The sequence below is a fragment of the Lactuca virosa genome, chromosome 7, assembly GCF_052849685.1.
Source record: "Lactuca virosa cultivar CGN04683 chromosome 7, Lactuca_virosa_CGN04683_v6, whole genome shotgun sequence".
Lineage (NCBI taxonomy): Eukaryota > Viridiplantae > Streptophyta > Magnoliopsida > Asterales > Asteraceae > Lactuca > Lactuca virosa.
Genome location: NC_136432.1, coordinates 104,569,349 through 104,582,277, shown reverse-complemented (window position 1 = coordinate 104,582,277; position 12,929 = coordinate 104,569,349). Strand labels below are relative to the sequence as shown.

The 12,929-nt window shown below is 32.9% G+C and overlaps 2 protein-coding genes across 5 annotated transcripts; both read left to right on the top strand.

Moving 5' to 3' along the window:
- Positions 1–412: 412 nt before the first annotated feature.
- LOC145127009 (uncharacterized) lies at positions 413–1,249 on the top strand. Its single transcript, XM_079062264.1, has one exon. It carries the CDS (start codon positions 413–415, stop codon positions 1,247–1,249), a length of 837 nt encoding a protein of 278 aa, XP_078918390.1.
- Positions 1,250–4,921: 3,672 nt separating this feature from the next.
- Positions 4,922–10,690, top strand: LOC145126846 (uncharacterized). Of its 4 annotated transcripts, XM_079062135.1 has the most exons (8): positions 4,922–5,298; positions 7,711–7,935; positions 8,044–8,436; positions 8,509–8,631; positions 8,742–8,873; positions 9,040–9,153; positions 9,239–9,681; positions 9,789–10,690. In XM_079062135.1, the coding sequence occupies exons 1-8, from the start codon at positions 4,932–4,934 to the stop codon at positions 10,446–10,448; spliced, it is 2,457 nt and encodes an 818-aa protein (XP_078918261.1). In that variant the 5' UTR covers positions 4,922–4,931; the 3' UTR covers positions 10,449–10,690. The 4 variants fall into 4 exon arrangements, with proteins under 4 accessions (XP_078918261.1, XP_078918260.1, XP_078918259.1 ...); XM_079062134.1 differs by having other exon boundaries at positions 7,726–8,436; XM_079062133.1 differs by having other exon boundaries at positions 7,723–8,436.
- The last annotated feature ends 2,239 nt before the right edge of the window (positions 10,691–12,929 follow it).

The window sequence follows — 12,929 nt, the reverse complement described above, 5'->3', positions numbered from 1 at the left end:
CCTCAAAAAATTCACATGGAATTCGAGCACACATCGCTGGAGTCCCCGGAAACAAAAATCAATGATAGGAAGACTGGTTTATGCTAATCCAATTGAAGGAGAAAGGTACTACCTACGTCTGCTTTAATGTCATCCTACTTGCTTTGAAGATATATACACAACCAATGGTGTATTACATCCTACATTTCGAAAAGTGGCTCTTGAGACAGGACTAATAGAGACTGATGATAACTTGTCCCAATGTCTTGCAGATGCTTCCTTATTTCATTTCCCCAATGCACTTAGAAGGCTATTTGCTACGATATTGATTTTTTGTGAATCGGGCGATGTTTGTAAGTTATGGTGTGACTACTATGATTCTCTTTTTGAAGATTATTGGAAAAAATATGCGTGTTCTGAATGAGTCCAAAATATGATCCTCATCGACATCAGAGTCTTCCTACAATCTTTGGGAAAGAAACTTAGTGATTATGGTCTTCTATATGTGAATGAAGACATTAATTTACAAGCAAGATGTTTCTGTCAGGTGCAAGAAGAATACTCTATACTTGTGGCAAACAAAGACTTACATGCAAAAGACTCTCTCAATCCTAACCAAAAATTCGCATATGATGAGATAATGAGGCATGTGGAAGAAAACATTTCGGGTGTGTTCTTCATAGATGGTCCTGGTAGAACTGGAAAGACGTTTCTGTACAGAGCTTTATTAGCCAATATTCGTGCTCGTGGTCTCATTGCACTTGCGACAACTACGTCAGGTGTTGCGGCTAATAACATGCCAGGAGGGAGAACAACCTACTCGCGATTTAAAATTCCTCTCAATCTTGAAAATAACTCGATGTGCAAAATAAATAAACAAAGTGGTGTAACTCATCTACTTCGGGAGGCAAAGGTAATCATATGGGATGAAGCATCAATGGCTAAGAGGCAAGCAGTTGAGTCAATTGATCGAACAATGCAAGCCATCACATGTGAGAAACTCCCGTTCGGTGGAAAGATAATGATTATGGGAGGTGACTTTAGACAGGTGTTGCCGGTTGTAAAGCATGGCACGCGATCACAAATTGTAGACTCTAGCTTACGAATGTCACCTCTTTGGCCATCGATTAAAAGGCTTCGGTTAACTATCAACATGAGAGCAGTAACTGACCCGTGGTGTTCAGATTTTTTATTACGGGTCAGTGATGGAAATGAGGAAACAGTGGACGAGAACTTTATTCGCATACCTGATGACATGGCTATTAAATAAAATAATAATGCTAACTTAGTGGATGCTTTTATTGATGCAGTCTTTCCCTATCTGCAATCCAATGAAGCTGATTCATAATTTATCATTTCTAGGGCGATATTGACAACTAAAAATGAAACTGTTAATGAGATAAATGACCAAATGACCGAGCGATTTTTAGGAGAGCAAAAAGTTTACTACAATTTTGATGAAGCAGAAGACGATAGTTATAACTTATATCCGACGGAGTTCTTGAACTCACTGAATGTTTATGGTCTTCTCTTTCATTATCTTCGGTTAAAAATTGGTTGCCTAATAATACTATTACAAAATATCGATTCATCAAATGAATTATGTGATGGGACCAGATTGATATGTAGAGCTTTCCAGCAAAATGTTCGTCTGATGATAAGATGCTCCCATTCAAATTCAAGAGAAAGGCATTTCCACTTCGCCTTAGTTTCTCGATGACGATCTATAAAGCTCAAGGACAAACAATCCCAAATGTGGGAGTTTATCTACCAGAATCGGTATTCTCACATGGCTAACTTTATGTGGCCTTGTCCAGAGGAATATCACGTGTTAATACGAAGGTATTAGTAAAGCCAGAAAAAAAACGTTCGATCATGATGCAATCTACACATCAAACGTAGTGTACAAAGAAGTCTTATGTGATTAATAAGGTACAATTAAGAACTCATTATTTTACAATTGTTACAATATGTATCGTGTATAATAATATGATGTTTAATGCAAAACATGGCATTATATTTATGCATCGAATTTTATCTATTCCTCGCCGCCGCTTTGCGCGGGTACACCACTAGTATATATATATATATATATATATATATATATATATATACACACACACACTTGCACACACATTCAAATAAATACACATACACATATACACAAGCAAATACACACATACGTACACAGACACAAACACACACACACACATATATATATATATATATATATATATATATATATATATATATATACATGCCAACACATACACACATTCACATACATACATATACATAGATACATATATGTACATAGATAAACACATACATACATATACAAATGTACACATTTTCCCTTTTTATAATCATTTTTCATTATTTATACATTGAACGTAGATTATATCACCTTTTTGATATGTTAAACGTAGTTTTTTTCGTTTAATCGTTTGTGTGTTAAACAAATTCGTTACCATTATTATATTATCATTATGTTTATAAATATTATTATTAGTATGATTTTTAATTGTTCGGATCTTAAATATTTAAAAAATGCGATCCAAAAAAAAGAGTTTTAAGACGAATATTAATGAAAAATAATAATATTGGGAATAATAATAATAATAATAATAATAATAATAATAATAATAATAATAATAGAAATTAATAAAACCATTGGTATTCTGTAGCTACCTTCCTCCGTAGGTAATCCGTAACTATTCTGTAGCTAATTACCTACGGATTTACTTCCGTCGCTAATCTGTAGCTATTCCGTAGGTAATTACCTACGGAATAACTACGGATTCACTTCCGTCGCTATTCCGTAGCTATCCCGTTACTAAATTAGGGCATCCCATTCTGTAGGTAGTCCGTAGGTATTCCGTAGCTATTTTCTGTAGCAAAACACATTGTTTTCTAGTAGTGAAATTGGTTTTCTATGTGGCGTATGTGGTGGTCATGAGCAGATGTTCATAGTTAAATATTAATTAGTTTTTATTTTGATGAGGTGTATTATTATGTTATTATTAATATTATTATTATCATAATAGTTTTTTTAATTTTTTTTTTCTATATTTAAAACTGAATACTCGAAGTTTTTCAAGTTCATTGGCAAGATTCCTGTAATTATTTAAAGACCTCTCAGTGTTGGAATATCGCTATAGCAAAAAGAAAGAGTAATAAGTGAAAAAAGATAAAACGGAGAGCACGCAATGCATGCATACAAGTACTATGGAATATATTAAACGGATATTGGTGTTTTGAAATGACATGTCCCTCCTTTATACTTTTAGTTGTTCTATCTTGGTGTATTAGGTACAATATTGGTGCAGATTAGCGATTAGTTTCTAGGATTAATTACTATCATTATATACTTATAAAGGAAGCATTTTTCCTTTCACCACATTCATTTGAAACTCCCATTCATTTTTCTTTTCACCACATTTATTTGAAACTCTCATGACTTTTCAATTTCTTTCTAATAATGATTATAAGTTGGTTAATAAGGTTAAATAAATATAAAACCTAAAGTGTAATCATATATAAACTAAATCTCAATATTAAAAGAATATATTTTCTTCTACTTATAAAGTTACGTTTTTAACTTTTAACATATTATACTTAATTTATTAGGTCTAATATATTGTTGTTTGAACAATTTGTATAAAATACTTAAATTGTTAATTTAAATATAACCTTACAAGATCAACTTAAATATAAATTTTAATTCAACTTAAACAACCGAAAAAATGTTTTGTAAATAGTTAAAAGTAATAAATTGTAGTGACTTTCTGATAATGATTATAAGTTGGATAATAAGGTTAAATAAGTATCAAACCTAAAGTGTAATCATAAATAAACTAAATTTCAATATTAAAATAATAATTTTACTTCTACTTATAAAGTTATGTCTTTAACTTTTAACATATTATACTTAATTTATTACATTTAATATGTTGTTGTATGTAAACCATTATCAGTTTAAAGCTACAACTTTTGAAAGGTTTGGACAAAATACTTGAAGTTTTTAATTGAAATATAACATTACAGGGTCAACTTCAATATAAATTTCAGTTCCACTTAAAAAACCCAAAGAATATTTTGTGAATAGTTAAAAGTGATCAATTATAGTGCTAAATGCAAAAATTAAATTATAATATCAATTTAACTAAAATATTTTCTAAGGATATTTTTATAATCGTTAAAAAATTTCAAATAAGTAGCTTAAAATAACTTATAATAACAATGGTTAAAAATAACTCTATATAAATGATTATATTGTTACCTTTAAAATAAAAAAAATTGTTTTATGTTTTAAATAATTACAATGACAGAAATTAAAAAGTTAAATAAATAAATGTTAAAAAAATAATTAACAATAACAAAAACTATAAATAATATTAAACCATATATTATATTTAATTTTATTCATTAGCAACCCGCGGGTAGATGTCATTCAAAAGATTAAGATTATGCAATTTTAATAGATGTATATATTATCATATAATTCAAAATAATCAGTATATTACATCAACGTAGTATACGAATTATTATATCAAATTTGACAACATTATTCTTTTATTTAAAAAAACATATATTTGTAAAAATGTCAGCTATATAGTTGCTTCTGCGCAACGCACGGAGATTCACCTAATTACATATATATATATAGAGTGGTGTACACGGGGTAATTATCCTTTGTACTCTGTCTCCAATTCCCTGGTGGGTTTATTCTTTTCAATCAATGCTGCCATTAAAAAAAAGAAATAAACAAATCTCATTTATTAGTAATGCACCTCATCTGTGTGGGAATATGTTTCGCTAAAAGAAAGTAAAAGGACAAAAGATAAAGCCTAGACTAGTTAATGCACGCATCGAATATAATATTTAACCCTGCCCTATATATAAACCATGAAGAAGCTCATCAACATGCAACCCACACATATCTCTTTTCGATGCGAATGGCACTCTCATTAAACCCTTCTTCTACTTCTTCTTCTTGTGATGCCTCCTCATTATACCCAGATCCATTTCATGCAAATGTTTCTAACTTTGTTTCTGTGAAGCTTTCCAGTGAACGAAACTACCGTCTATGGGAGAAGCAGATGGGGTGCCTGCTGAAGAGTTACAATCTGCATGGCATTGTATGTGAACCAATTACCCCAGACCTCATTACCCGATTTGACAGACTTGTCAAGGGTTGGATTTTTGGTTCGATTAGTGAAGAGCTACTTGACAATGTTGTCGAACTTGAATCAGCTAAAGCAGTTTGGGACAAACTACAATCTATCTACTGTCCGACTATAATGATTCCTCAAAAAGGTATTCTCTTGTTATTCCAAACTCAATATTGCAACATTCTAACAATCAACACTGCTTCATATGCACTTATAAGTTTTATACTCATGATTGCCTGTTTCACGTGTGGTAGACTATTAAAATTACAATTTCCACATCATGAACAATTTGATGCGCATATATGCTTTTAATCACATTTGCATCTCGTTTATAAACACACTGCTGTTACATAAAGCTTCTAGAACTTCCAGACTGAGTAAAACAATTGCATAATATGCATAAGTTGGATTATGTAATATGTGTAATGCACGTATTTTACTTAATTTAGAAGTCCGTAAGCATAGTACTTCTATAAGTTTGCAGTGTGAGTTTAAACCAAATTTGACTTTACCACCACAATGAATGCCTCTTTTGTGACAATAAGTAGTGACGGTAACATGTTCCTTTCATATGCATGGTGAACACAATAAATAGCTAGACTAACTTTGGAATAAACAGAGGCTCCAACCTCAGTTAATCACTGGCATCTATATATATATATATATATATATATATATATATATATATATATATATATATATATATATGGTAGCCTGGAGTAGGACATGCTACCCCTCAAAAAAATCACAAGTAATATAAACTTTTGATAAAAAAATTGCAAGTGAAACTATGTCACTGTAGGGTTGCCTTTGTTTCTTTTGTTTTTTGAGTTGGGAATGAATATGGTAAACCAATATACATATAGTATAGCAGGTGTCTCACTTTTAAACATAGTGGCTCTCTATCTTCGGTGTAAAGATAGTAACTAAAAGTAACTATTAAATTATAATCTTAAATCATTAACCCTATTAATTGTTTTTGTTTTTTATACTTTTATTTCCACCCTCAAACCGTTTTAGTTATATTAATTGTTTTTACATTTGTTTTTTTAATGCTATTGTTTCAATATGTAAGCCATGCATTAATTGTTTTTTTTAATCAATTAATATCTCTATAATATTTCTCTATTATATTTAAACCATATTAGTTAGAAAAGAAGAAAATAAATAACTTGACCTTGCACTAGTATTATCAATTGATTTTTTATTAAAGTAAGTATGATAATATATAATTTTAATTTAAGGACTATCAAATAAGTATGGATTTGATATTTCTTAAAGGTAAAAGAGTATGTAATTTAGATTCCACCGGTTTATTTTTTATCTAAAAAATAAACAATATTTATATCGGCAGAAATTTATCCACAAAACTATAATTATTCATTCATTCACAACATACTTTAAAAATACAACATCCAAAAGAGAAGTTTTTTCGGTTTTACAGCTTAAAAGGTTCATGATCTTATATATATATATATATATATATATATATATATATATATAATGCTACCCCTAAACTTTTTTTTGACCACCGGTTATAATGCAACAGAAAATATAGAGTGTTAGATACTTAGGGCATCCACAATACATTGAACTTCATACAGTTCAATGGACTGTCGCATCATTTTTCTACATTCTATATAACTCTATCATTTTTTTTCTACAATGCATTGAACTCTATAAAGTTCAATAGAAAATTTTCAAAGCTAATACATAGTATGTATTTAAGATTAGAAGACTTTCCTTTTTCCCATTGAGGAGTTCAATGGTCATTGAACTCCAAATCCATTGAATGTCAATGTGATATCTCATTATGGTAGCGTTTTATCCATTCTATGACAACTAAATGTGTCATCTCATTCTACTATTTCATTGAGTTCACCATTGTGGATGTTCTTAGAGTGAGTATTAGAGGTTTGTTTTTCTATTTAAGAGTAGAGTGCAAGTGTTATTTTCTAGTTCTGAATAAAGGAACCATTCAACCCAAAAACATGGTCATTTAATTAAGATTAAAAACCGCATCCATATTCATTTCAAACCAAAATAAAAAGGAAATCGGAAATGGGAAATAAAAGACATAGATAAACTTTCAACTGACAGACTAAGGTCATCTCCAATGGGAGTTCAATGAGGAGTTTAATATCATTAAACTCAAAATCTCCATTGTGGGAAAATGATTAGGATTCAATGGAAATGGGGAGTTCAATCCCCATTGAACTCTATATTCTCTCTCCTCAAACACACACACACACACATATATATATATATATATATATATATATATATATATATAAATTATTTTTTATTTTAAATTTTTAATTAATGTTAATTTTAATTGTAGTTTTTAATTTTTAATTTCATGATAATTAATTTTTAAAAAAATAACAATAAATAAAAAGAAAATGATAAATGATGTGACAATCCATTAAATTGTAATGAGTTTAATGGAGTGTATAGTTTAATGGGTAAATTTGTATCGTGAGTGGAATGTATATGTGTCAATCCACTAAACTCGTATGAGTTGTATGCATTGGAGATGGTTTAAGAGAAGAAATAGATATTGTTTCAGCAGAGACAACCACAGAAGCAGAAGTAGCAGAAAGGTCGACAATAAAAGCAGAAGAATTCTTGCTTAGACGCATGGTTCCAAAAGAAGCAGAAGGGTCGACAATAAAAACAGAATTCAAGAGTTATTTAAAGCTATTGAGGAACAGAACCCAACAGCGGGAAAAGGTAAATTATAAAAACATGATAAAAGAGGCGTTTTCTGCGCAAAGAAAAGGTAAATTATCAAAAACAGAACCCAACAGCGAGTTGTTTAAAGTTATTGAGGAACAGAGATGGCATGACCTAGAATCCATGATAAGAAAAGACAATAACGTGATCGCAGGGGCAAGCAACAGCGATGGCAACACTGTACTTCATATAATGGTTGGGATAGGTTTCAATTATTTTGTCAATGAGATGTTATCATTAATCGATGCAAAAGTATTACTTAAAATGCAAAATCAAGATGGTAGCACAGCCCTTCACATTGCTGCAATCGTTGGCAATAAACCTGCAGCAGAGCTCTTACTTAAGAAAAACAAAGATTTGCTGGAAACAACAGACCATAAAAATAAAACACCTTTGGATAAAGCTTTTGAAAATATGCATCTTTCTACCGTTGAATGCTTGTTGAAAGCAGCCAATGATGATGGGAAAACCAAGGGAACGCCTATCAGTGTAGATACAAGAAAAGGCGTCAACCTTCTTGTTAATGCCATTTCTGCAAAGAAGTATGGTGAGTAGCCAAAATATATTACATAAATACAATGATCATAAGACTTACTGATTTGAACATACATGCCTGCAGATTTAGCAAAGGAGTTAATCAAAAACAATCCTGAATTTGCTGTAGAAGAAGATGATGTACTGATGGCAATAGCTAAGACCTTTCCAAGTGGGCTAAACTTTTGGGAAACATTCATATATCCAAGTAAGTTTGTGATATCCAGGAGATATGTAGATAATTTAATTTGTTATTCGTTTTTAAGTTTCCCTTTCCTCCTAAGGATGCATGATTAAATATGGTTTTTTCTCTTTCAGGTCCAAAGTATTACTGTAATGGCATAGTCACGAGAGCTAAGCGCTTGTTTTATTTATTAGAACGTCTCTACAGAATCATAGGGGATACGCTTAACAATAATAGAAGTATAGTGTTCCTCATGAAAAGAACCAGTGAGCTCTAGATCAACGCTTTTATATATATATATATATATATATATATATATATATATATATATATATATATATATATATATATACCACTCGAGAATTAATTATATATTTGAACTCAGAAAGTATACGGATCGTATTTCTCTAATAAGAATTGGTGCTTTTGCAGTTCCATTAGGGGTACTATCATGGATCTTCAACTTGATTTGCATCCTGATAACAATGGTTTATTTACCATTCGTTATGGTTTATTTTTGCTTGTGGGAGTTTTCAAAAACACTAAGTAAGAGGATATATGAAGTTGATTGAGATATATTTTGGCAATAAATTTGATATGTTTTCAATAATTATTTTTTAACTTGCCGCAGTTGCACCCATTAAGACTATCGAGAAGAAAAAAAAGGAACCCCAAGAAGCAAAAGAAGTTCTAAAATTGATATGTGATGAAATAGACAACACGAAGTTGGAGTCCCGTGATGCTTATTCTCGCTATTACACCAAACCATTTCTGGAAGCCGCACGTCAAAACGCTTATCAGGTTGTTGATGAGATTTTAAAGAGATGTCCTGAAGCAATTCGGTATACAGATAAAAGCGGGTATGACATCATACAGTTATCCGTAATACACCGTTCAGAAAAGATCTACGAGCTTATCTATGAACTTGGGAGCGCTAGGAATGTCTATAAAATGATGGAAGATTCTTCTAAGAACAATCTGTTACACTTGGTGGGAAGATTACCTCCTTGGCATAAACTAAAGCTGCGCACTGGTGCAGCATTACAACTACAAAGAGAGCTTCAATGGCGTGAGGTAGGTTATCCTTAAATAATGAATTCTAGCTAGCTAGGCAATTATATTGTCTTTGTTGTTAATTTAGTGGAATATATATAAATAAACGAGGTGAATTAATTCCATAGGAAGTGAAGAAGATGGTATCTCCGGCATACCATACTAAAGAAAACATTTTTAATGAGACACCGGATATGGTATTCACAAACGAACACAAAAACTTGGTGTTGGAAGCAGAAATGTGGATGAAAACCGTAGCAGAATCATGCAGCATTACTGCAGGGCTGATTACCACAATTGTATTTGCGGCAGCAATTACAGTACCAGGTGGAAACCATCAAGATAATGGCTTCCCCATGTTTGCAGGACAGATTCCCTTCACGATCTTTGGTATATCGGTTGCAATCTCACTATTTGCATCGACTACAGCATTACTAATGTTCCAGTCCATCCTCACTGGCCGTTTTTCTGAGGAAGATTTTCTAGACAGTTTGCCAAGTCGATTGATTTTTGGCCTTTTCTCCTTAATGATATCAACAACTGCCATGATTGTGGCCTTCAGCACGACCTTGTTCCTTGTATTTTGTCATAAAAAGCTATGGATGCTTGCTCCGATAGGTGTATTAGCTTTCCTCCCGATTGCATCTTTTCTCATTGTTCAAATCCGCCTGACGGTAGATCTATTGCAGTCAACATATGGGCAGATCGAGTATATCTTTGAAAAGTATAACCTCGGAAACAGCATTACATATAATCCAAATGACGTCAGTCTGTTTTTTAGACAGTGATAATAAGTGCAGATCTCGGAATCACGTATTTTACTGCATTTTCTCCAAAGATATGTTGGGTAAAACAATCATAATTTGTTAATTTCCGATGTCGTTGAGAGAACAAGAACTACATTCTCGTTTGATATAAGTATTGTCAGATATTGAGTTTCCTATGTTATTTTGAGAACACGTATCTTCACCTCTTGAATTTGTTGTGATGACTATTTATTATTATTATTTTTTCTTTTTTCATGTGCTAATGTGCTTCTTTATACAAAGGATATTTGAGCAACCATGTGTGAACATTTTTTTTCCATTCATTATATGTCTAGTTAAACCATTACCTTTTACATTCATTATATATATCTAATTATATCATTCAAGACGCTGCTAGAAAACTGGTTTTTTTTCCTATGAAGATTTTCGAGAAAAAGAGCATGGAAATTCCAACCCAATAGAAAACCTTAATATAGATGGATTTAGAAATAGTTTAATCACTACTTGTCGTTCCAAAAAAAAAAAACCCTTAACTTAGTATCACATATATTAATTTAAAGCCTTAGAAATGTGTCGGAACTTTCCAATGCTTTTCCTACTGTTAGGTTGGAGGGTATGGAGAGGGAAATGGGTGAAATATGTTTTCTCTCACATTGACACACCATACCGCCACACCCTTTAGAGGGTGCGAGAAAAAGGTGAGGCGAGTCTATCCCTCACTCTCTCTCCTTAAGTGATTTGTCAATATTTTTTTCCAGTTTTTTTAACATTCATTAAATTATAAATCTAATAAAAAGTTATAAAAATATATATATCAAGATTCATAATTTTTAAATCCCTACAAGATGAATATAATATTTGTATGAAATATTGTAACACCCATAAAAAAATCATGCCAAATTTAAACTTTTTTAAAAACATATCAAAACCATTAACCATTACAAAACTTGTTTTCAAAATATATATTATCAGAGTATCCCAGAAACAACGTCATAAAAGTGAGGAGCTGTACGATCACGCCTTTGCCTTGCCACGATCCCCTGATGTACCTGAAACAATAAAGTGAAACTGTAAGCCCGAGAGCTTAGTGAGTTTCCCCAAAATACTGATACACTGCACATAGCACATATACGAATAACAACATGAACTGGGTCCATAATATTACAGACTGGATTACCCCTGGGCCCACAGTGTGAGTCTGGATTGCCTTCCGGGCCCACAACTCACATCTGGATTGCCATCGAGCCCACGGTACGAGTCTCCCTCAGCTCGTAACTGGAATGCTCACGGGTTTGTTGGTTACCGCACGAAGCAGTATCACCTCAACCCATCCGACATAATATGTCGACATATAACACAACTAATGCCCATATTGATAATCACATGATACTACAGGTAGTCCTACAGATCTACCTAACTGGCATAGCAACTAACATGCAACATTAACCCATGCTCAACATACTACCAACCGGTAGGAAATCATATACAATGGGCCGACCTTGGTGCCTTAGACCCTGTAGTATAGTGAGGATAACTCACCTCGCAACTGTTGACTCGAGAGATAAGCTCAAACTCCCGGATCACCGTCACAAACTCCACCACCTATATTCATCATAGAACCACATCCATAAATTTCCAATTTCCCAAAATGCCCCCAGAAGTCAACTAGTCAACCATTCGTCAAAGTCCAAGTCAGTGGTCAAGGTCAACAGTTCATGTTGACCTCAACTCGCCGAGTACAACCAGCCACTCATCGATTTCCTTGCATAACTCGTCAACTCGCCGAGTCACTTGAGTGACTCGTCGAGTTCCCTAATGTTTGCGGTCGTAAAATCTCAACCGCAAGCTCCTGACCGAAAACTCATCCAGTCGAAAAACCCCTTGTCCGTAAACTCCTTGGCCGACTCATCGAGTTTCCCTGCAACTCGCCGAGTTCATGCGTGCCAAAAGTCGGGAAAACCCTAACTGACTCGCCGAGTCACCCTACTGACTCGCCGAGTTCACGACAATCTTCATCGGACTCGCCGAGTTGACCATGAAACTCGCCAAGTCCCTTCAGTCCATATCTAAACAGATGCTTATTAAGCCATCTTAAGGTTCCATATTGCAGAGCCAGCTTCCCAAGTCATGTTTATCACGTAAAGTTGCAAACTTTACGTGCATGCAAGGCTCTAAAGTCTTATAATGACAAAACCAGGCTTGCAATGGAGTTTTACACTGAAGGATGAGTTCATACATGCCAAATCCGAGAGCTTTATGGACTTAGAGACAAAATAGAGTTCAGATTTGAAAGTTACAACTTCATATCTGAGGTCATACCCAAGAATAGCTTCATAATATGCAAGAAAAACCCTAATCTTCACCCAAATGAGATCTAGAAGGAAAATGAGGTCAAGATAATGACTTGATACCTTCAATTGATGCTAACTGAGGTAGATTTCTGACTCCCATACGTTCGTTGCTTCTAGTCACTTGATCTCCAAGCTCTTCTCACCAAGAATC